We start from the raw sequence: 25537 nt of genomic DNA, 5'->3' as shown, positions 1-25537 counted from the left end.
CTTTATCAAAAAGAGTACAGACCCTCCCAGTTAGCTGGGGAAAACATCCAATGGTTGTTTCTCATCAAAAAATAAGCTACTCCTGGTAAAAGGGACTTGGCTAAGAAAAAAAGGAAATTAGGAGGAAGATTAACATTTATTGAACTCTAATATATGCCAAGTACAGCACTTGATGCTTTTTTATGGGTTATCTCACTAAAATGCTCTGCAATGCTAGGTAACAACAAGGAACCATCTGATATAATTTAGATTTGGGTTCTCAGTACTCTTATTCTACACTTCCAGGTCAGAATAATGTAAAAATCCCTCCTCCTATGCTAAGGAAACTGCATGCCAACTTTGGCAATGAAAGGTGTGTGTTCATTTCCAGATTAGCTACAATCTGACTTCTGCAAAAATCCCAAAGACATTACAAATACTACAGATGAGATGAATGTATAAAAGCCATGCCATTTCTAGAGTGAATGTTGCAGCTAGGCCCGCTTCCTAAAAGATGAAGTGAGAGGAGTGGATGGTCATAAAAAGGCATGATGGACAGAAAGAAATGCCAAACTTTTGACAAAATGCCAAAAACAATTTTTTTCTCTCTTGTCTTCTACTGATTACACTCATCTCGTTCAGTAGGCATTCCATAAGTGCCTACTGCTAGAGGCACTCTCAGGGGAGAAACAAACCTACGGCATTCAGTTTTCCAAAGTTACCCCCACCCAAGTATATAGGAATATTCCTCCTTAGTGTCTAAGGTTGGCTAAATATGAATAAATTCAGGTTAGTCTACTTAAGAGCTAACATGCAAGTAAGAACTAAGATGTAAGCAAACACACTGATAAATCAGAAAACGTTAAAATTATAGACTGAGAATATGTATAACTACTTTTGATAAAACTGATCATTTCTAAATAGTGAACTTAGACTCAAAACATAACAGATATTCACCCACATGAACTATCTCTTGAAAAAGGCATGTATAGAAAATATTACTTTCTCCAAAAAGATAACTACAGAGAAATTATACAATTTTTTTTTTCATTTGGAAGAAGCTGATAATTATCAGTAATGATGCACTGGTCCTGGGTCCTGGGCTGCACACTGACCAAGAAAGAAGAGAAATGAAATGGTATGGTCATTGCCCACGCACATCTGGTTCTGGTTTTAAGCGCTGAGCCATATCATAATGCCTAGATTCGCCCTTTAAATTAACATCTCATTATCATGTTTTCCAGCTGAAAACTGTGCAGATTGCAAATGGAATTGGACTTAGAACTCCATAAGAAATTAGAGCAGTGGTAGTTTAGACATTAAGTACTAAACTCTGGCTTGCAGAATTCCAGTGCGACTTGAATTATTTCAAGCCTATAACCCTCAGAAAGGCAGAGGGTGAATTGGTTTTTGAGAAAGAGTTTAGATGGAAATTGGAGGAAAGTAGCAACTGAAACAATGGCAATATTCAACCGCAATATGATTCTGTTAGTAATTACTAATTATTAGTCTTCTCTCATGTCTCTGATTTGGTGTACTCAAGTTGGTCTGGATAAGGACTTTTAGAGGCATAAGCATTCAAAAGTTTATAGACCTCCTAAACCATCTCCTTCTGATGGAACTCAAAATAAAAGCAATACAGAGCACAAGACAAAAGTAGCAAAGACTACTTTAATTTTGCAAAATATCAATTATTACATGATTTTAACACTACTTTTTTCATTTCCTTTTGGAGCCTCTGCTTTGCTGATCCCTAAATTATTGGATTGATCTGAATTAATAGATAATCCAGCACTGCACCCAAGATATTCCAAATGATATTTGCTTCTTCTGCATTACTTTAAGCGTGTCTCAAAAATCTGAATGGAAATCACTTACCTTACCAACTTAGGCAGACTGCCCTAGTTCCTGTAACTGTTTCATGAATGACTTTTCAAGCTAATCTAGTCAAATGAGTCAAAAATCACTGCATGTATCTCTGTGCCCAAGTTCATAAAAATATACTTCACAAATGCATTATGGCACAAGAAAGATCATTCTGGGGAAGGAAATGAATCAGGAAATCTTCCTGTGGGTAAACTCATTAAATAGTTCCCCTACGCCTCCAAGACAGACTTCAAAAGCTTTATCATGACCTACAGGACCCTTTAAGGATCTGGCTTCCATAGAGCCCTCCAGACTTATCTCACACCACTCCTGTGTCCCAGTATTCAATTAAATGACTAGCAGTTTCCTCACTCTTTGCCAGAGACTTAATATGAGCTATAGCTTCTGCCTAGAATAGCAAAGTCCAATAAAATATAATGCAGCATATGTAATTTAAAATTTTCTAAGAGGCACATTTGAAAAATTAAAAAGAAACAAGAATTTCAATTTTAATAATATGTTTTATTTAGCTCAACATATCCAAAATATTATCATTTCAACTTGTCGTTGATATAAAAAATACTAATGAGGTATTTTGCACTTCTTTTTTGTACTAAGTCTTCAAAATCCAATCACACTTACAGTGCATCTTAATTCAAGACTATCTGAATTTGCCGTGTAGCTAATGGTTATCATATTGGACAGCACAGGTGTAGAAAATCTTTGCCCTCTCCCTCTCTTTAGGTTTCATATCAATCTCACCCTCTCCAAGGATACCTTCTCTCATTTTTAGGTCCAGGTGTCCACTCATATGCACACAGGACCTTTGATGTACCTTCTACAATAGCACTACACACATCCTATTGCCTATTTGTATATCTTTATCTGCCAGTAGACTTGAAGCTCCCTGGATGTAGGGACCAGGTCTTAATTTTAATCCAAAGCATCTAGCAAATGTTTGTCACATAAAGAGGCATGAGTTTTCACTTATGCTAAGCAGAAATAGCATATAATTGTCCAAGTGGAAACTGGTTTAACAGTAAGTCCCAAATCTTTATATTAAGTTCTTACTGTCCATAGTTTACTGTGTTGGTAAAGTAAATAATCTCTGTCTTAGTTTTTAATCTGCTTTTTCAAAACAAAAACAAAAAAATCTCAAAGCCAAAATTCTCACAAATATCTAGCTAATTTATAATGGCTTAATGTAAGCCAAGTTGACATGCGCCATTTAAGTCATCTTTCAAAAAGTGCTGATAAAGATTGTCTTAGTCAAAGAATTGAGTAAGGAACTGGTCAAGATCTGTGACACAAAGGAAAGGGAGGGTGGCATCTGCTTCCAGTCTGAGCTTAGTGACCTCAAGAGTACTTTGGTCCCAGGTATCAACTATTGAGTGCAGACCAGTTACACTATTTGGCTTTTTGGGAAGAGCCAAACTAACAGAAAGACACCTCCCTCCCTTTACATGTTCTAGTTAAGTATCTGGCACTAAATTATCTTTGGAAGAAATAAAATAAGCACCTGCCATTTATCTACACAGCTTTGGTTATAGTGGTGGTGTATTTTGCCCAAATCAGCAAATATATGATGATACTATTACTCTCTCTCTTTAAAGTCATGTTTTTGGGAAGAAACATGAAGGGTTTTATAAAATAGGAATTTGCAATCACAGAAATAACTATTTTCCTACATGCTTGCCCAACATGATTCTCTTTTGTAAAGATTAACTGCAATGTGCCATATTAAAAGGCTTTGTAAACTATATGGCTATATATAAATGTGAGTTATTATAATTATTGAATAGGCTATTAATTAAATACAGCAAAATTAGAAAAATTGAATTTTTAATTTTCATTAGTCTTATTGAGTGTTAACTAATGATACTCTGGCAGATCTTAATATCACAGCTCATTTGAAAGTTGAGAAAAATGGGGAAAAGTGTTGTAATCCGCTCAAGGCCTTTGATTCAGTCTTATGCAGATTCAAAGTTAAATGGTAGCAAACACCCTAGACCTTTAGCCTAAGTATTCAATTACTTCTCCCTTCTTTCTCCTTGAGTGCCTGTGATTAACAAACCTCTCAGTTAACCTTTTTCCTCTAGCTGATAACTATTGGCCAGTACTTGACTTTGACTCCATTAGTCAGCTCTTTTATGTAGGTTTTCCAAGATTTTGTTGATGGTAGTGGGTTTTCTTAAAGGTATCATATAAATCTAACCTTTACCGTAAAAAGCCATTTCCTTAAACCTTGGTAAGCTTATATGTAAGATATGTCAAAAGCTGATCTTCACTGAAATGACACTTAGAAGCTAGCACAGACGAGCAGCTGCAATGAACCAAAGCAGTGCCATTTCTGATTGATTAGTCAGGGCTCCCTAGAGCACTGTGTTGGGAAAGACCCAAAGTCTCTATGAGGGCTAAGTGGGAAAGAATTCCATAATTGATTAGTAATGTCTGCCATGAACAAGACTGGATGCTGACAATTGGAGTGCGTCACTTTTGCTATCCAAAGTTGATTGATACGCAACAAGGGGTAAAGTCTACCCATTAGTAAGCAGCTGCTAAAAAGGTACTGATCCACAGAGAACAAACAGGTGTAACATAATCTAGATATTTACACCAAAGGGTCAGTACTGTCTATATGTCAAGTAAATGTAATACCCACAGTAAGTGATACCAAAATACCCAATGGGCTATTGGAAAGTAGTTTGCAAGAAACGTGGATGTGTCAACTACCCTGCTAGGTGTTGGCCCAGCACAAGTAAGAAATGATGAGTTTCTTAGCAAGTCTTCCTCTGCTGCCTCCTTTAAATCTAACTTGAACCCAGTCTCTTCACAGACAATCCAATCCTCACATCTGCCAAACAGCAAAAACTGAAACCAAACGGCAATATCTCCTCGTTTTCCATTCAGAGACGAAGCAGCAAAGAACAGTAAGCACAGCTCATCCTCTAACCAGATGGAAGCAGTATTTGGCTAAATAAATCTCTACTCCCTCCATTTCTGAACCCCAAAGTTGGAAACAGTAATGAGCTTCAAAATGAATGAGAAATATGAAGTACGAATGAGAAATACGCTGATTTAACATTTTGTTTCCCAATAACCTGTGTTAAGAGGGATTGCGGACTCATTGATGTTGTAAAGCCAAAAGGCTGAATATTGCACATTCTAAGAAAGCCTTAGCTTCAGTTTATTTTCTAATCTACAAAAACAAAAAAAAAGAAAAGAAAAGAAACCCTCCATTAAAATGAAAGTTAGCTCCAAGCTGCTTACAATTGCCTTCTGCCTCTGCCTCTCCCTTTGTTTGGCCCTTTCAGACTCTCGCTTCTCATACTCTTTGCGGTACTCTTCCCTCTTCAGCCTCTCATGTTGATATTCCTCGTAGCTGTCATACCTGAGAAACATAACTTCATCATTAAGTCAACCACCTCCATTTGCATGAGCAAAATGAATAATAAACGGGGGAGGGGGGAGGGTTTTAGATAACATCTTGTCATCTAAAGGAGGGGATGAGAGGAGCCGAAGGAAAACGGCACGCATCATTACCTGGGTCTACGGCTGTAGGGCGATCTTGAACGTGATCTCGCGCACAGGGGAGAATTTCGGTGTGCGCGGTGCCTGCAGTGGCTTGACTCATGGTAGTAGCAAGATCTGAGAGAGAGAAGAAAAACACAAAGGGCATTTGCCGCTGCCACTGAACCCCAGTTTATCGGCACGACTGAATATGCCCTGGAACACCGTATTATGTAAACCGGCTTTTTCTTCCTAGCTCCTAGTGAGATTTTCCAGTGACAGTTTGTGATCATCTAGTCAGCTTAGAAGTCTGGGAGTGATGTGTGCTCTCCCAGCGTCTCTTACTGATGTTAACACGAAACGCCAGTCTGTTACACTGTCAGCTCTATCTTGTGTGGATCTCCACTACCCTGGCACAGGGAGCTCTCTAGGTAATGGAAAAAGTTAGATGAGCAAGTCTCTTACAAATGCTCTCTCTGATCTGACTGGCTCAAGGCACTGTGCTCAAGGCTGACAGATTTAAGAGAAGACGGGAGGAATGCATGTGGAACAACGATCTGATTAGTTCCAGCAGCACTGGGAATGTAGTGGTGAGGGGCTGGGCTGTCTGTGGGTTTTGAATGTGTTTTTTGAATTCCTGGGAGCACCTTATGCTTTGGGTGGGTTTTGACAAGGTTTACCTTGAAGAGGATCTACTGCCTGGGGACCTTGATCTTGACCTGGAATATGGTGATCGGGAACACGACCTGTGTCGAGAAAAGGACCTTGAACGAGAGCGCATCCTTTGGGGTCTTTGAGAAAATAAGGATTTGGGTGGTGACACGGAATCTCTACATGGAGAGTTAAAAGACGAACAAGAAGGCGACACATCAAACAATGAATAGGATTGCGTGCCATCCCAAGGGTAGTTCAGTTTATCACTTTCATCTTCGCTGTCATCAAACAGGCCATCCATGGCTAGTCCTGAATTTATAAACATAGGTAGTTTGGAGAATTGTTCATTACTGAAATCACTGTCCCTCAGTTCACTGGTCTTGTCTGCTTCGTCGTCAAAAACAGCTCGACTGGGATGACCGAAGTGCTTGTTCAGCTCAGCTCGGATTTCCTGGTCTTGGAGCTGTTTTCTGGTGCTGCAAGGAGAGACCTGCTTGCTCCCCTCCAAAGTCTCTCTCAGGTAGCACTGGTCTGAATCTGTAGAAGAACAAATCTGCCCCTGCCAATTGGAGGAGGCATCTTTATATTCTAGTTGTCTAGAGTCTTGGAGCTCCTGTGATATATTAATGAGTATTTCCGTTTTGGAATTAATTGACTGACAATAGTCATGGTCACCAAACAGCCGTAGACTGGGCCGCTTGGCCTTCCTTTCCTCGTGTCCACTGGTGAGCACTGAGGACTTGCTGAGTTGTGCGTACAACTCAGACTGCTCGGGCCCTTTCTTGGTGGAGTTATTGCCTTGGGTACCAGAAGGCTCACTGTACCGGGGCTTCTTTGATGGCGGAGGGACCACAGTCTTGCAAGAGGACTTCAGCTTTGGAGAAGCCCTGAAAGGGTTATCTTGGTTGGCTTTGTGAGGAGGAGTTGTGGGTGGAGTTAAGCCTAAGGTGAGAAAAGGAAAAAACAAAAAGGAAGAGAAAAAGAGAAAAGAGACAGAAATAAGGTTCTTCAATGCCAGGGTACATTTCCTAACTTTTCCAAGATTCAGACAATGGTTAAAACTGAGTGAAGAAGAAACTAAATTCATGACAAGCCCTGAAAAAGTAACTCTTTCCCTAACCCTCTGTCACCAAGAAAAGATGGATCTACGATGCCAGGCAGCAGTGAGAGCCATAATATTTTGTGTTTCAAACACCAAGGCTAACAGATCCTGCTTTCCAGAAAACATTAACGCATCACTACCGGCCTCCACGGCCCCAGGCATTACCAGAGCCTGCATTTTCAAGGGCATCATATAGTCTGCGCTATGGAAAATTAACGCAGTGGGACTCAGGGGAATTACAGAGTAGCTTTGGTAGCATTTGTCTCCAAAGAACGCTGTGAAGATGCAGGTGGCTCAAGGCTTTTTGTCCAATCAAGGAAATCTACCTGTGGAGCCAAAGCATTAGGCAACTTAAAAAAAAAAAAAAAAAGATGGGATGACAGCAAATGTGTGGCAGCGTGGGAATGACGTAGGCAACTTCAAAGTCAGTCCAGTAAAATACAGCAGACGCATGCAGAGAAATAGACAACTCCACAACTTGATGGCAATGATTCCTTGTCTCCACAGTTCATTAACTTAGTAAACCATGGCTAATGTAGGTATAATACATTCTTGTAAGCATAACTAATACATTCTGTCTAAAATATGGTTCTGCAACAGAAACCTAAGTGAACAGGAGCACTAAATATTGCAGTGCCAGCAGACCGTTTTATTTAGAGCACAACAGCAGGGTGGGGTATGAGGCTGAAGGATTGAAAAGAATCCAAGCTTCAGCAACTAATTAAAAAAATGAAACGGAAAGGAAGAAGTGGCAGAACTCATTAGTTATTGCCTTTCCTGATTTTTTACCGAAGAGCAGAAAATTCCATCAGAAGTCATTGTGAGAGAGTCTGTGAAGCAGGGTTGCCTCCATTACGTTTCACCCCTTTGTAAGTCGTACTCATCGCTCTGTGCTGAGGAAGAATAATTGTGAAATGACTCCAGACTCCAAGGAACTTTGAAGAAGGGCAGGCTGGAGTTCAAATGACTTTATGCTTACAAGGGAACATTTTAGTTTACAATACACTTTCTATTTCGGAGGATGGGTGAACACGACTCAGCAAGAAAGAACTTCGAGTCCGCTACCAAGCCTGGGGGGGCACTTAAGGCAACTACACGTTTCAAGGAAACGCAGAGAAATTCTACCTCGCTGGAAAAAAAAAATTACATACATAAAGAACGAAGTAGGTCACTGAAAGCCACCCGAAATTTTGGTATGAACAGAAGATGCTGTCTCTCTCTCCTACTTTACAATAAAGAGATGGAAGAAATTAATCTTTTCTCCAAGATAAAATGTTTTATGCCAATATTTGGCAATTTTTATTATGCATAGCAAATTCTCCCTAAAGGAGGGAAGAAAAGATAGAAAAATGCAAAGTGGTTTGACTCTGAGAATCCATCCCATTCAGAAAGACAGAGAAATGCAAACACGAAGAGAAGAGACACACTGACTCTCCAAAAAGCCTCCCTTCGTTAGCAGCCTACTGTATGTCTACCCCTCTCTCTGCTTCTAGATAATAGGGAGGTGACATATTATTGACTGCATCACCTGCCTCGCTGAAGCACACTCTCCCTTTGTTCTCTCTTTCATGGACAAATACATCTTTTACACAAGCTAAGAAATTCCTATATGGTCAATCTTTTCTTCTGCCTCTCTTTTTTTCCTTCTTTTCTTTACCTTTTGCACTGTCCTATTCATACATACTGACTTCTACCTCATGCTACCTTCAATTACATGACAACATATGTAAAGATATTAATGCCCAGCAAAGATATAAGTTCTCAAATATTTCTCACGGGCAGCTAAGATGCCCAAAGAAATAATGATGAATAATCTCTCTTTGCTGAGTGAGTAACAAAATATTCCAAATGATGTAGCCGTTGAACTGGGGGAAATGACATTCAACATTCTAAAATCCAACTCTGTAAAGCTTTTCATGGTACCACAATTAGAGTAAATTAAATACCAAATTTAGGGTAAATACCAAAATTAGGGTAAATTTTACTTTTCCAATAATTTACTGCCCAGATCACTCATTTGATACTTATCAGATATTGCTACATATTCTTGCTTATCTTTTTTGAATGTGAATTATATCTTTTCTCTCCAAATAGATTAGAAACTCTCAGTGGAAGGTCGCTTGGGCTTATTTTTGCAAAAAATTTTACTCACTTTTATTTTTATTTTTCTAGATCCACCTTCAGTAGCCGGTCTCACATTTCAGTGGCCCAAGGATCGCTTGGGAAGCTGGTTAAACATTTTTAATGAAGTAGTTCACAGCCCACATATGGAGAGCCACTGTCCTAGAGAGCCCATGACACACTCTCTTGTACTCAGGTATATGTATTTTGACTGACATTGTAGACTTATAAAAAGAAACCATAAACTTCAGAAACACCAAATTAGGCCACTATTAAAGAGAGACTACTTCTAAAAATAGCTCAGCTATCTAGGGATTTTAAATATAGAAATTCTTTTTAGTCTTGAACATTTGAAACCCTTGTCCTAGTACCTAAGCTCATTATCGCTTAAATAACTGATTCTCATGTTGCTCCTGGGAGTGGCAACATCCTGATTGTAGTTTCTTGGAGTTAAAAACAAAGCCTTTCACCTCCTTCACATATTGTACAGGCTGTGGCAACTGAACAGCCATTCACTGAAGACCTACTATGTGTTGGATACTATGCCAGATGCTGGTATTTCAGAGACTCAGCCCCAAGGACTTCATGGTTCTTTTTTAATAAAGAGACAATTCTTTTAAATTTGAAGTAAGTATATTTTCTTGCATATAAGCTTAAAATTTACAGAAATACTCTGAGATAACAAAATATATCCTGTGAGGGAAAATCTCAGGGCTGTAAATTTCTGTTGGCACTCCTTGTTAAAACAAATAAATAATACTTGCTTAGTGGATAGAAATTATCTTAGGATTAGTGAGTAGGTGGGAAGGGAAAATAAGTCAGATAATTCCCTAAACTTTTTCTGTTTACTGAAACATCTTTAATCAGAGAATACCTTAGAGAAAGACTGAGAAATCTCAAGGATCACAAGACTTAACATCACCAGTACCTAGTTCAAAATCTATTTTCGGATACAGTTGAGACCCAAAGCAAAACAATACGAAGCAAAATGAAAGTGTCGGAAGCATTTTTTTTCTTTTAACATAGTGTCAAACTTTTAAGAGCTTTGATGGGACATGAAACCCTCTTGCTGCCCCTGAACTAATTGGATTTCTTTAACCCCATCTCCCCTACCCAGAATTTCTTCCCCTGTGGTAGGAGGGCAGTCAATACTCAATTCCTTAATGCCATTACCTTTGCTCATCTTCCCACTAATCGCCAGACTCTCCGTTTCATCCCACAAGCCTAAATCAACAGTGCTAATGCCTCCCATAACCTCCGGATTATTTCCTGTGTGTTGATTTTCTGGGGAATGTGTACATTTTGGTGTTGACAGTACAAGGTATATTCCATGCTCTCTCTTGAACTTAGCAGGTTTTGACAGATTTATGTGAGGACAGATGGCCATTACAGGCTGAAGGCTGACAAGAGGCAGTTCAGAGCATTGTTAACACACTTGCACAAACTCTCAGCAGTGCAGCGCTGTGCAGAATGTAATTCAGACTATAGCTTTTTTATTGCTGCCTATTTTCTTTTGTCAAAAGAGCCTGCTGTGCAGAGCAACAAATGGCTGCTATTACCCAGAATGTAATGGGTGTCAGACAAATCACGTAACACAAACAATCAAGAGTATGTAGGTCATATTTCAACAGAGCACAACCTTAGCAATATTTATGATTACCGCATTGAAATGTGCTCTATAATAAACAAGGGCCTCTACATCACTCACACTTACGCACTTCTGCACAGCAAATCTGGGAGAAGTGGTACACACTCTAGAGTCATCTTTTTAAACAGCCCTTTTATTTAAAAAAAATCAGAGACAAGTTTTGTTTGGTTTGGTTTTTCTTTTCGTGCCATAAAACGATTTTCTTTGAGGAGTTCTCTTTTGGGTTTGTTTGTTTAATTGAATGACTCTGATGAACGGTGACTCCTCTGCTCTGCCTTTCGTGCTCTACTATCCACCCAATGACTTCAGCAGGATTGTTTTAAATAGTTTAGAACATTTTAGAGAATCTACTGCTAAATCTGTGACTGGCTTTAGAGTTTATTTGACAGCGGGATTTTTCTTAAGTTGCATGTCAATTCAGATATTTCTTAAGGAAAAACAATGAGAAGATAAGTTTCTAATTTGCTAAAAAACTCACCAAAAAAGGAAAATGGGCAAAGAGAGGGGTGCGACTTGTTCTACTCACATATTTTAGGCCTCAAGAACTTGGAGTGGGTGTCAAGAGAACATAGGAAGGGCTGATACTCACTGTGAACCGTTACTGCTACACCAGTTGTTAAAATATTCCACTGATAGAAGCTCCTCCTGTGCCCTCACTCCACCCTCGACATCCACAAGGACTCACCGGAGCTCCATAAGAGCCAGCACCCAACGTGTTAACACATGGCACAGAGGGGCCTCCCACATCCTGCTCTGACTGAGCGTGCCCCTGTCTTGACCGCTTTTCAAGTATTTCCTATAACACCCCTGCTTACTGGGGAACAAACTGGCCTTGCAGGAGAGCTTCAGAACATTCCTATGACATGTGCCTAATTCCCCAACTCTTGCTCATAGAAGATGAAGATATTATCAACCAGCCCTCCCGCACTTTCCTACAAAGCTGGGGCAGAAGAGGGAAGCAGGGAGGGGGTGAGGGGACTCTATCTTTCCAGGCAAACCCCTCAAGTTGATAGGAAAGAGGAAATTGCTTCATTATCCTTAAAAGAAATTGAACAGTATCATTTTGACAAAAGAAAACTGAGGAACAAAGGAATTACCTTACCAGATGTTGGGTCAAGAAGAATGAGATTAAAAACAGAAAATGAAGGCTATGGTTGAAATATGGAAGAAATTCCTGACAGTCAGAGTTGCCAAACATTGGAATGGACTGTAAAGAGGATTTGTCGGGTCTCTCTCTCTTAGTCTTCAGGCACAGGAATGGATTATATGACCTGTCACAATTACTTTCCATCTCTCTGGTGCTGTGGTCTTCTTTTTAAAACTATCCACTACCACTCATATTTTGCTTTGGTCTATTTCCCAAGGATAAGTCACATACAAAAGAAGAATATACTGAAAGAGTACAGCAAATTTATGCTGTGTGTTAACATTCCATCCAGCAGAATAAACTTTTGGGAGGAAGTCCCAAAAAGACAATATAAAACTACACATAAAAGAAGAATAAGTTACAAATTGATTGGTTAATGAGTGTTTCTTTTAAGCACAAGTCCACTGAAGTACACTTTGAATGACTGCTCATTTAAACTGAGGGAAAACATTAAATGAAAAATAAATGACACCAAACCGCACGTCCACTATCATCAAAACCATGGGGAAAAAACATACCAATGGAGGAAAAAATTGCTAAGACCTAGTGCGTAAGGTGATGAGTTGCCTGATTATTTTGTTCTTCTCATTTCCCTAATTGTTTATAAGATAGTTATATTGCTTTTTATTACTTTTACAGTAATAATGATAAAAACAATTTATATACATATGAAATTTTGAGGTCAGTCACTTTGGTCCCTAACCAAATTCCTTCACGTCTTGCGGTTAAAACTATCATCTTGTTGAGCTGACATTGCTTTGCCATTCCCAATTCAGAAACAAAAAGAGTCTAGCACTCTGAAAATCTCCATATGCAATAGATTTAAATGCCTTCTGCCAAAAGAGCATTCTCTTTTCTCTCATCTTGCTTTACCAACAGTTATTTTGAAATCAAATTAGTTTTTACACCTGTAAAAGAGAAGCGGTTTTTTTTTTTTTATCAGTCAAAATGAGCTAGTTTAGGACAATCACAAAGTCAGACCAGCTGGCGATACCTAATAAAGCAAACTTCCTAGCTCATCCCTCCTGTTTCCCAAAGACTCCGCAGATGGGGCACAGGGATTATGCTGGAGGTCTTAGAATTTTGTTGACTCTTTACATTTCCACTTAAATATTCAGAAAATTTCACTGAAAGTAAAGAGTACAGTGAAAGAAGACACCAGAAAGGCCTGGGCAACAGCTTGATCTATTTCCTCTGCCACAACCAAACAGATTAAACATGCAGACGGAGGATCAACAAATCAACAACATGAATGCTGTTTCCACCCTGTCCACCCCCTGCTGCACCTATGGCAGACATCACTAATTGATCATGACATTCCCACTGAGTACAGACTTGGCCTTAGAATGCTTCTCAACACAATGCTCCTGGCAGCCAATACTAATCAATGACACTTGGCAAGTGAAATGAAATCTATTTAACATAACAGATGTCAACTACTATCTTTAAAATTGAAACTTTAGCAAAGAAACATAATCTCTACTCAGACAGAACTGCTTTGAACCCAGGGTCCACCACAGAGCTAGAACCAACATACAGCTTTTTCCTCAAAAATTAAGTGGGCAGAGAGTCAAAAAAGATAATATATATGAAGTGCCTATTAGGGAGTGCCTAACCTCTGGAATGTGTAGTAATAGTGAAGCAGCTGATGTTGAGAGAATATCAAAGAGGAGATCTTTCTGCCCTGATTTGGTACATTCCACATTCACACCAACAGTAGTATATTCTTAATTTCATGGGGAATTAAGGGGCTTTGCTACAAAAAGAATACATAACTTTAGATATGAGAGTGCCAAAGAGGAGACAACATTAAGGTCAATGAAAGGGAACAGGAAAAGATAGTCAAAAGTTGAAAAGATGAGCAGCTAGGTAGAATGACCTCAGTAGATGAAGTTAACATAGAATTAGTAATTAAACAGCTAATATTTATTCAACACATATGCTGGCTCTCGACTAAGCCTTTTTCATATTTTATCTCATTTAATCCTCACAGTGACTCAATAAGATTCAAGTACTGTTATCATCTTCATTTGATACATAAGGATCCCGAGTCTTATCAAACTCATTAAGTTGAGCAAAGGCCATACAGTTAGATGGGGGTAGATCAGAATTTGAACGTGGGTTTGCCCAAAATCAAAGCCAAGGTTTTGCCCAACTTTACTAAGCTAAACTGTCTGCCCTTTTAAAATCATAATAGACTACTTTTATTTGGAGCTTTGCTGCTTATAAAGTATATTAATTCAGATCAAACCACATGAAACTGCCATTTTTGTATGTCAAACATTGTTGAATATCAGCAATTTTATGTTTCAACCCATATTTTCGTCCTTAGAGTCAGACAGTGATCTCATTTGGGAATTATAAATTTGACTTTAAAATTGAGGAAACTGAGCTCTAGAAAAGATTAAGGACATAGAAAAGTCTTAGCGATTAAAAGATGAAGCAGGGAAAGTATATACCCCATCTTCTTGTTGCTTACAGACTTCCCTGCCCATGCCAAATTCCTTTTTACCTAAACATCTCTGATTTCCTGCCTTCCTGCTTCTGCTCCATCAGTATCTTCTCCCCTTTCTACCTGTACACTTCAAAATCTGATACAAATATGTTTCTCCCTTAAGGCTGCCCAAGTCAGTTTAGCCTGTGAAGAGCTCAATTTCCTCCAAACTCCTTTCCATAGATCACCTCTGTCATTCGCTGCATAATGGTGTTGCCTGAAAGCTTCTTTCAGTCCCGACCTGTCTTTATAATTCTTCTCAATCTTCCGCACAATCATTGTATTTAACTTGAAGACACGTTACAGGGTTCCCTTTGATAACTTCTTTTCACCCTTTGCTAATTCTCTTGAGGCACAGTCAGTATTTGTCACATACTCCAAACACTACTACACAACAAATTTTACTAAAGATTGTTAGAGGAGATGGAGATCATAAACATCACATATTGCATAGCATTTCAAACCCACATTATCTCATTCAAAAAAAGCCTCTCCTCCTCCAATCTCCTCCCCTGCACACCACTCTTCAGGCAAGCCAAACTTCTCCTTCTAGCCTCCTTCAGCATCTTCCAAGTTGCTCCTCATCTCCTTGTTTTCCTGTAGCTCTAAATTCCTTCTGTGAGGTAATGCAGTTCGGTCCTACCTCAGCTTCCCCAGTTTGTATCTTCACACTTATAACCACCACGCTCAACAAACTAAAAACCACCCTTTGGGCCCACCTTTCTTAGAAGGTAGCAAAACATCATCAATAATAAATAATATTTTCCTTTCATGCTACTCGTACAATGTGTGTTATTTTCCCAACAAACTATAAGCCCACATCTTAAACACAAGAACATTTATTTAGCACCTACTATTGGGCCAAGTACAATGTCCCATGCATTACGTGGTTGAGCCTCTACGTCTTACACTTGCTGTACACCCACCAAGACCTATTGTATTGCAAGAATAGAGCAGGTATTAAAAACATGTTGGGAAATTGATTTCCATGGTGCCCAATAATTTTTCAAAGCACCAAGAAAAAGGGATTTAAACTAGAGAGATAAATTCTGGTTCACTGACAGAAATAAATCCACTGTATGTAGTTTTAAGGATTCTAAGTATTTTGAAAAAGTATCTTCTATAAATCTCTATGTGCCTTTCAATAGTGTAGGCTACTAACCTTTCAAAATTATAACTAAATTATTTAACATTAGGTATCTATCAATAAGAGAAATATTAAAACTTCTGGCAAAAAGAGAATAAAACTAAGTGCTCTTTTGTAACACCATCATCTCACTAATAGAAGAAATGAAATTTAAATATGTCCATAGATATAAGTTGGCAAAACATTTAAAAAATGAAGTTACCCAATGCTAGCAAGGATAGGATAAAGCCAGTATATCCATATAGCGCTAATAGGACTATAAATGGAAATACCCCTTTCAGAAAGCAATGTCTATCAGAAGCCCCCAAGATATTTATATTCTTGTATTCAGTATTACTAACTACTAGGAATTTATTTTGATAAAATAAGATTTAAAAATCTGTGAACAGAGATTTCTACGCAAAGCTATTCCAAAATGGTAACACTTTAAAACCACCTAAATGTACACCAATAGGAGCACAATTAAACACATTTTGATGTACCTACTCAAACTAACGTTACATAGCGTGCTAAAAGCCTGACAATAAAGTGTCTATGATGATACAAAAATTCCTTATTAAAATGTTAATTGAAAAATCAGGATGCAAAATTATATAGATACAAAATGATCACAGATGTATACAAATATCCATAGAAAGCAATGCTATGAATATCTTTGCATTGTAGAACTACGAATAATTTTTTCCACTAGTTTATATTTTTGACATTTTTATAGCAGCCTTACGTTATTTATAATCAGAGAATAATAAAAAGTGTTTCTTCAACGGAAAGCTCAGTACTGTATATATAGCAGAAGCTTTCTCAATCTGCTCTAAAACAAAATAACTAATACCCACAACATTGTGCACACCTGAGTTAACAGAGTCCTTTCAGCTGAGTTGTTGCTATGAGCCACGGGAGTATATTTTCCCAAACCAGTTAGTGTCCATTATACTGGTGAGTGAAATTATGTAAGATAGTAACATTTATATAAGTGAATAAAATATGAGTAAGAAAAGCCATTTCTGTAAAAAGACCCAGTAAAGGTATATCACTAAAAAAAGGACTGTCAAATTAACTGTAGGTGGGTGGTATCAGAAAACACCGGGAAAACATGGGGATTATGATTATGATTTATATGAAAACTATAAAATTCTAGAACGATTTTGTACTCAGACTACCACACAAACATCTTTAATTCTTTTCCTTCAGAGTGCAAGAAATAAAAAGTGGATACCAGCTCTCAGGCATTATTCGTGCAGTTTATGCCGGGAAGATGAATGGTTTCCCAGTCAGCACCTTTAAGTTCAAGGCAAAAGTCTCAGTCTTATACCAAAATTTTGATATTTGAATGTATATCTATATGTTTTAAACAAAAGTAAAATAGCAAAACTACGTACACTTTAATCAACTTTTTAGATAAACCCATCAGATACTCATTCTCACTGGTCAGATAAGAAAGCCTCTACTCCATATAATACATATGAGTAAAAGTTACTTATCATATGTGTAAATTATAATTTATTTAAGAAATGACATGTGTGTGCTTATAAGTGAATATATGTATATGTATGTATGCATATAAAGATGTATTTGTATATGCATATACGTGTATACACACACATAAAATATATATAAATACCATGAAATTAACTACTCTACTGCTTGATCAAATCACGCAGTCATGCAATAGACCTTTCATAAGGAGGTAATTTAGCAAGCTCAAAGTGTGAAATTAAACTTAGTGACAATGACTGCAATCCGTGTAGGCACCATAGCTCTGGTCAAAAGCCTCTTGTTTAACTTACTGTTCCTTTCCCCTTATCAGCAATGGCCAGAGCCAAGGAAGCTGCTGTTCTGACATCCTAAAGTGCACTTCCTGGGGGGTTCAAGCATCTAAACTCAAAGCACTTAGTGCCAAGGGACCATTGACAACCAACCTAGAGGTCTCCCTGGGAACGCCTTCAAGATTAACAAGTTTCTCAGGGACTAGTCCAAGTTTTCAAAACTCTTTCCTCTTCAGTATGTAAAGTGAAGACTCGCTAAATGAGTTCAGAAGTCCAAATGGTGAAGGAAATCGTTATTGTTTAAAAGTGTACAGGAAGATTTTGTTTTGGTGAATGGACATATTTTCATTTTTCTCCTTTGCTGGAAAGATATAAAAATGGTAACATATAAGAGAGTATTATACTGTTATGTAAGGTGGAATGTGAGAAAATATTCCAAGTGAAGCACTGATAGTTAGTAAACCTGGTTCAAACCTTTGCTCCTTGCTTTCTAGCTCTGTGATCTTGGACAAGTTACTTAACATCTCTGAACCTTATTTCCTCACCTTAAAAATGAGAAACTACTACCAGCCTCATGAAGTCATTGTGAAATTAACCAAAAACACTTATATGCCTGGCACATTTATTGAGTTGGAAATCAATAAATGTTAATTTCTCCTCCTATTCAAGTTTTCATGTCTTAATCCAAAATAAGGTTATTTGAGGATCCAAAGTAATTGTATACATCAGAGAGTCTTACTCAGACCTGACCCACAATAAATGTCTTCTCTTAAAAAAAAATAATAAATAAACTACTGAAAATATGTATAGATAACTTCTTATCCAATGTTGTTTATACTCTGTTAATTTCATTAGTCACATAGAGAATAGACTCTATTATTTAATATATAACACACACACACAAAATTCCAAGTGAAATGTAAGGCTTACCTGCAGTTCCAGAGAGTTCCACACTTAAGGTTCGTTCAATAGTCTTGTTCTCAAATGGGGAACCCTTGGGGTCACTGGAAGATATGGCACATTTATAAAAACAAACTGAAATGGAGTTGCTGTAGCCAAATGTATTAGAACCCCCTTCCCTTTCTGAAAATGGTTACATTTCTTAATACTTACTTTGGTGACTCTGGGGTCAGAGGAAGAGACAAAGTTGTTGGTTTGGCTAAAGGAAAAGAAAAGGGAAACTAATTATGAAATATTGAGTGTTTTTAAGATTTGTCTTCTTTCTACTACAGTCAGGTTGGAAACTGGAAACTGGAAAAGTAAAGTAAGGAAATTCTGAATATTGGATCAAAGTCAGACAATAGTCCATTATGCTAAAATGAATTCCAAACAACACCGCATCAGTAAACTATCATTCAAAAACACAAAAACAGAATTTTCCCAAAACTGTAGCATCCTTGTTAAGGATACCAAACTTGCATCAGAGAGAAAGGATGTTTGCCATTTTCATTTGGAATACACTACAGGGTTTGTTTAGACAAGAAAACAGCAGAGTAACTACAAGAGGACGGAACGTTATGAATATTCAGTCAATTTTTCTCCTAAGATGTATAATTTTATATATAGCCCTGAGAATAGGTTCTTTCTATGAGGCCAAAGGTCATGCAATAACCATTCCATTCACTGAAAATTAATTAAAAGATTGTGGCAAATTGTGGACGTTGACCCTGATGGTTCAAAAGGGGTTCAGATTCCCAAATATGGTAGACAACTAAAATAAGATACAATGTTTATCAGTTGAGAGACCTAGAGACTTGCAAAGAGAGCTCCTCTACTACCTTTTATGCTCCTAGATCTTACCTCCTACAGGAGGCATTTCCCAATTATGAAGGGTGGAGTAAGAATCTTCTTCTCACTCCAAAATTTCAATTGCTTCTCCTTGGCAGTCTTGTATTTTGAACAGAAGGAGGGGAAAACACGATGAGAAACGTGCTTGGGATACACATCCACATATTATGTATACATATGCTTATCTATAAAGATATATTTATATGTATGTAGGTTTATCTCAATTTTTCTCATTAAAATAACTACTTTCAAGAGGTCAAGAGGTAGTCTTTTATATAATGAAAATCATAACTTGAAACAAAAAAAGTCTTTAGAATCAACTTTCTTATTTTATGGATGAGAAACCTGAGACCTAAAGATGCTAAATGCTATTTCCAGGGTCATAAAATTAGCTACTGGCAGAGTTGGCCCAGAATATGGTTTCTTTCTCCTATTATCAAAAGGAATTGCATTCAATACATATTAAAGTAAATTAATCAACCCCAGTAATTAAGGTCTTTTGAAATGTGAAAATATTATTTATGTCCAAATTAGGCTGAAATTAGGTACTTTACTTGGATAAATAGTATTTACATATTTAATTTGTAGATTTAGATTCAGTTTTTAAACAATTGAATGGTTTATCATCTATCCAACGTGCATCCAAGTAATATGAAGCTCATGCTGTCTTCCACAAATTAGGTACATTGATTGATCAGCTTTTTCATGTATACAGATAAATGAACTGATTGTACATTAATTTTTTTTGTATGTCTGATATAATGAGCCTTTCAAAAAGAACAAACTTAGAACTTTACCAACTTTTATGGCGCTCAGCAATTAATTGGGATAATGCATACAGCTTCTATAGAAAATATCAACAGATATGAACCATGTGCCATGTCACTCACTAAATGTATATTGAAAATCAGTCACTGGAATTCTGGTTTTCAAGGTGTGGGGTAGGCTACCTGAAATGCTCAAAGGAAGACCCCCAAATTTCTGATAGTTGAGTAGAGGTAAGGCAAAGGGCAATGGAAAGAGAGGAATAGGCAGAAGCCATATTTAATGGGACCAAAGACAAACAGGAAAAGAAGGCCATAGGAAGGGTACAACCCCAAACCACACACAGAATTTAATTCTTGAATAAGCCCGTGCTCACAAAAGCTACTGCTAGAGGAGCAATTGGTTTGGTTCACCAGGAGTTTAATCCACGTTGTTCCAGTGACTGGTAGACCAGAGAATCTAAGATGCTTGAGGGCAGAAATGCATGTTTACATACAGATCATGATATTTTTGATGAATGAATGCATTCACAAATGAATGAATAAATGGGACACCAACATGCACTAAAGGCCACACCACAGACTATTATCCTAAGGAACTGAAAAGAAGCTGACCCCACAATGTTACAGAGAGTACACACAAAGTTCAGTGAGAAAAATTACTATACATTAAGAAAGGAAATCTCAGTAGATTCTTAGTTATTGTTTCTAATTGCTCCTATATTTTATACTTTGAAATTTTGAATAATAATTTAAATTATTAAAGCTAAGTATTCATTTCCTGTTGGTTATTAACAGCCAGCCATATTTATTTTCTTTTAAGCCTTTAATAACTTTTTTTTTTTTTGGTCAACAGGCTTTGTTCTGGGATAAGCTTTTTTTATGCCTCACCACAGACATATACTTTAAAAAAAAAAAAAAACCCACATACAGCATGTCTTGCTGAAAGAATATTTCCTCCAAGGCCAATTTAATTTCTCACTGCTATGATTTGTAACAGTTTACAGAAATATTTAGTGATAAGTGGATGTAAAAAATTAGAAAACCCTCAAAATCCAAAAGGACCAACTAAAATTTCCAAAAACAATTTTTAAACATGTACTGCTGGACTGGGTTCACTGACTACAGGCTTTCATCGAACTTGGGACTTCAAATTCAGCTCCAGAAAATGAACGCATGACTAGGACGAGATGGACAGCAGCCCAGTGAATTCTTCAGTTCATTCACTAGAGCCAGCACAGCTGGCTTTCCTTCACCTGCAGCCTTCAACACCAAGGAGTCCCACAACATGGCTGGTTCTGCTCTAAGAAAAACTATTCCAGCCAATGTGTATGAGGGAGTGATCAAAGTGAAGCAAGCAAAGAGCATTTGGCCCATTTCGGTAAATACATTTCTCTGAACTGACAGAAAGGAATGGAGAGTGATTTTGAGATTTCCATCAGGGCAAACCTAATCAGGAGCCAATTTAAAATATTAAAGGAAAGTTCCTGAAAATCCCAGGCTTATGGGGAGGTAGGGTGAGAGAGGGAAATTCAAAACACTGGGAAAGAAAATACTTATTAAAAACAGCAGCAACAGCATACCTGTATGAAATAATCATGGTTCAAAACAGGGAGCAGGGGCTACCACTCTGCAGCTGGAAGGGGAAGTTGGGGAAACAAAAGGAAAAAAAGAGGTGGATATTTATAATTGCTATTTAAGAAGATGCCTAACCCCACTACAAGTTTAGAGGTAGCGTTAACGTGGAAGCTGGAATATTTTAGAGCAACAGCAGCTTTCAACAACCTATCTTTGGGCCTTTAAGACTAGAATATTTTGAGAGAAGGAGCCAAAAAGAAGGAAAATTATATCTCTGCCAAGAGGGGTTTTCCCCAAATCACGCCAATCTATCTCAGAAGTGCCAGCCTTCTAGAAACGTATGGGGATAATAAAAATCAACCCAGATGTTTAGTTTAATCTGGGCAATATTTTTTAAAATAGAAAGCAAATAAAAAAATTCCAGGAATTTCCACATCCTTATTTACAAAATAAAATCTGTGAACATAATATGTATTCTAAAAAAAGAAGAATGCACTTAATTATCAGGAGAGGCTGCATAAATACTATTTACTATTTCTTAAGGTATATACAGCAAATCAACACTGCCTCATTTTTTCCCTCTGTTAGAAGGGAAAAAATAAAAGCTCTTCAATGAATTGGCTAGCCCAGTTTGCTCAGAACTTCAATTATCTCATCATTTAGAGATTCATAGAAACCTCATCTGATGTTGCAATTTTCCTCCTTCATCTGCCCCCCCCCCCCACCCGGCTAACATTTCAGGTGCCTTTTGGTGATTGTGAATTAGGCTGCATATCAGCTAAATAGGATATGTTCACCCTGTGTCCAAGGAAGGATTTTTTTTCCATCTCTAATAAAGTGCTGAATTCTCTTTCCAGAGAGACATGCCTGGAACAAAAGTCTGAAATTTGGGCATCCTCAGACCAGTGCATGCTTGCTTGGCCTTCAGCACCCTCACTGACAGAATGTTTGGGGTTTTTTCTCCCCACTTCTGGGTATTTATCCAAAGAACACAAAGACACTAATTCAGAAAGATATATCCACCCCTATGTTCACTGCAGCATCATTCACAATAGCCAAGACTTGGAAGCAACCTGAGTGCCCATCAATGGATAAATGGATAAAGAAGGTGTGGTGTATATATATATATATATATATAAATATATATAATAGAATACTACTCAGCTGTAAAACAAGACAAAAGCTTGCCATTTGTGACAAAGATTGTTTTGGTCCCCAGCCTACCTTGTAAATGTTGTGACTGCGATTGTGTGTGGGACTTCTTTTTGGAGGTGCATTTGTCTCTGCTGCTGTTCCTGTTCTCTGTGGGTTTGGTGTGAGGAGGGTCATCATTTGTGGTCAGATACTTGAGAAGCTCCGAGCAGGGACGTCTCTGTGGCTTTTGCTGTTGACAAATGCTCTTCGCTTTATTGCTCCAAGAATTCTCGGTCTTAAAAACAAGGCATAAAGAAAGCTAAATTTAGTGAACTGAACCTTATCAGAATGGATATAGGTTTTCTGAAGAGATGAGATTTTCAATGAAGTGTTCAGTCTAAGTGTGCTAGATCTATGAGCTGTGAATAATTGTTTGCAGAACAAGGAAAGAAAATTACATTTAAAATTCCTAAATGACATTTATGCAGCTTTTTATTTCATTTCTCCTACATTTCAATGTTCCTACTCAGCAACATGTAACTAACAAGACCCTACAGCGCCTTTACTGTGAATAAAAAAAAAAAATAAGCTGGTTTAAACCTTAATTTGCCACTGATTGCTGGAGCCCAGTATTCACAATTCTCTTAAGTACCCCTTAACGCTCCGTTTTCACTCACAGTGAATGGCAAGACAAACATTGTTTAATACAGCCCGCTAACCGAATTATGTCATTGCCAGCATTCCATCCAATTAATGGCGGAGATAGATCTTTTGTGGTAATTCCAGAGCAATCTTTCTCAGGTTAGACAGCTGGCAAAATGGCAATGCTGCATCTTAAAGTCACTCATAGATAATACCAGCCTATCAGCAAATTTTACTGTAGCTCACACTACTGCATGTATTAATAAAGTGGGCAAGGAGTAACAGACGGCGAAACTTCCATTCCAATCGTCAAAACACAAAGCGTGAATGAACTCTTCCTAGTTTAAAGTATCTAGAGTGCCACCTTTGGAAATGCATTTCATAATCTGTTTCACCGTTACGAAGCAACTGCAGGATCCCAGCTGACTTAATACATAGACATAACCCTATCGTATGTTTTATAGCCTCAAGCAAAAGCCCTATGTTACTTTCCTTCCTGTTTTAAAAAGTTTACATTTGTACCTTAACAACTGCAGGGTTTGTTCTGATCCTGTGATTGTGGTTTGCATGGTTCTGGGTACTGAGACCACTGCATTCATTATAACTTAGCTGAGTGTTGGCCGGTGCCAGTAAGAGCTTCTTAAGCTAGAAACATATCAGAGAAGGGGAAAAGCAAGAAAAGTTATGCATCTTTTAAGCATTAGAATATGTTATTGACATTTTACACTTAAAATTAGTTAATTATACTTATAAAAATTAATTCTATCATTCTTAATTATATCACACCTTAGCACAATAGTGCCAAAGGAAACATATTTTTAAAAAGTAAGAAAAAGTTTGGCATTACACTACCACCTGTGAAAGTGTGTCCTTCTCCTACATTCAAGACTTAGCATTGTCTACTTTAATTTTTCTTTTAGATAAAATAAGGCAAAAGGGGGCTGGCCCACTGGCTGAGTGGTTAAGTTCACGCGCTCCGCTGCAGGCGGCCCAGTGTTTCGTTGGTTTGAATCCTGGGCACAGACATGGCACTGCTCGTCAAACCACGCTGAGGCAGCGTCCCACATGCTGCAACTAGAAGGACCCACGACGAAGAATATACAACTATATACCAGGGGGCTTTTACTGATTCAAAGAATATTTGTGATAAAAGTGTGACTATCACTGAAAAGGATTTCTAAGTTGAGTCAAGAGATATGGATTCTGGCTCAGGCAAAGCAGTTACGTCTCTTGACCTGTTTCTTCATTTGACTCCATGACCTTCCAGGACCTCCCTGCTCAGACATGCATTATGACTCTGAGTCAACAACCGCTCCCAGTTAAACCAATTGTGTGGCTGAAAATCATCTGATACCAATGTAAAGAAATCAGAGTACTAGACAGCAAAGCCAATGACACTGACAAGTGGAGAAACTGGAGAATAAATAAGTAACAATGACTTATGAGATATTCTCTAGACCAGAAATCTCAAAATGCAAAGAAATACAAGTAGGGTCTTCATATGTTTACAAGGAGTGTTTTTAACATTTAAAAACTTAGAGATGGGAGAAAAACAACCTCTAAAAGTGATGCCAAATTGGATAATTAAAAATTGGAGGATGGCATTCCATAATTTACATAGTGCTCTTACATCAGATTTACGGCAGATGACAAATGGCTACCATAGATGAAAAGGTAAACTGTGTCTTAGAACTAATAAAATTCTGGTCAAGCACTGCATTGAAAAGAAAATTCACTCTTCATTGCCAACAAATTCAGTCTTCATTGCCTACCATAAATTTAGGTAACTTAGGTTGCAAACATGCTATTATTTTTCAATCTTCGTAAGAATTATGGTTCTGAAATCTTAAAATATTGCATACCCCTTGATCTACCTTCTATTTCTAGAATTGTATGCTTAAGAATAAAACTACAAATATGTCAATTGTTATACAATTTATGATAGTGAAAAATAAGTAAGAGACTAAATATCCCACTGTAAGGGATTGCTTAATAAATTAGGACATCTCCAAATAATGAAATACTATGTAACCATTAAAAATTATGCATATATTAAAGGGGCTGGTCCAGTGGCATAGTGGTTGGGTTCGTGTGCTCCACTTCAGTGGCCTGTGGTTCACGGGTTTGGATCCCAGGCACAGACCTATGTGCCGCTCATCAAGCCATGCTGTGGCAGTATCCCACATACAAAATAGAG

At 37.8% G+C, this 25537-nt stretch overlaps 1 protein-coding gene across 9 annotated transcripts in view; it reads right to left on the bottom strand.

Annotated features, from left to right (window-relative positions):
* PPARGC1A (PPARG coactivator 1 alpha) overlaps positions 1–25537 on the bottom strand; it is a 608512-nt gene that overhangs the window by 13465 nt on the left and 569510 nt on the right. For all 9 annotated transcript variants that reach the window (XM_044767642.2, XM_070506131.1, XM_070506132.1 and 6 more), the window contains 7 exons: positions 23863–23985; positions 22789–22993; positions 18548–18593; positions 18365–18438; positions 6036–6951; positions 5389–5493; positions 5116–5236 (listed from right to left, as the gene is read on the bottom strand). In XM_044767642.2, the coding sequence (XP_044623577.1) occupies positions 5116–5236; positions 5389–5493; positions 6036–6951; positions 18365–18438; positions 18548–18593; positions 22789–22993; positions 23863–23985 (1590 nt within the window). The remainder of the gene's footprint in view (positions 1–5115; positions 5237–5388; positions 5494–6035; positions 6952–18364; positions 18439–18547; positions 18594–22788; positions 22994–23862; positions 23986–25537) is intronic.

Source organism: Equus asinus, chromosome 3 (assembly GCF_041296235.1).
Source record: "Equus asinus isolate D_3611 breed Donkey chromosome 3, EquAss-T2T_v2, whole genome shotgun sequence".
Taxonomy (NCBI): Eukaryota; Metazoa; Chordata; class Mammalia; order Perissodactyla; family Equidae; genus Equus; species Equus asinus.
This window is presented reverse-complemented; position numbering and strand designations above follow the sequence as displayed.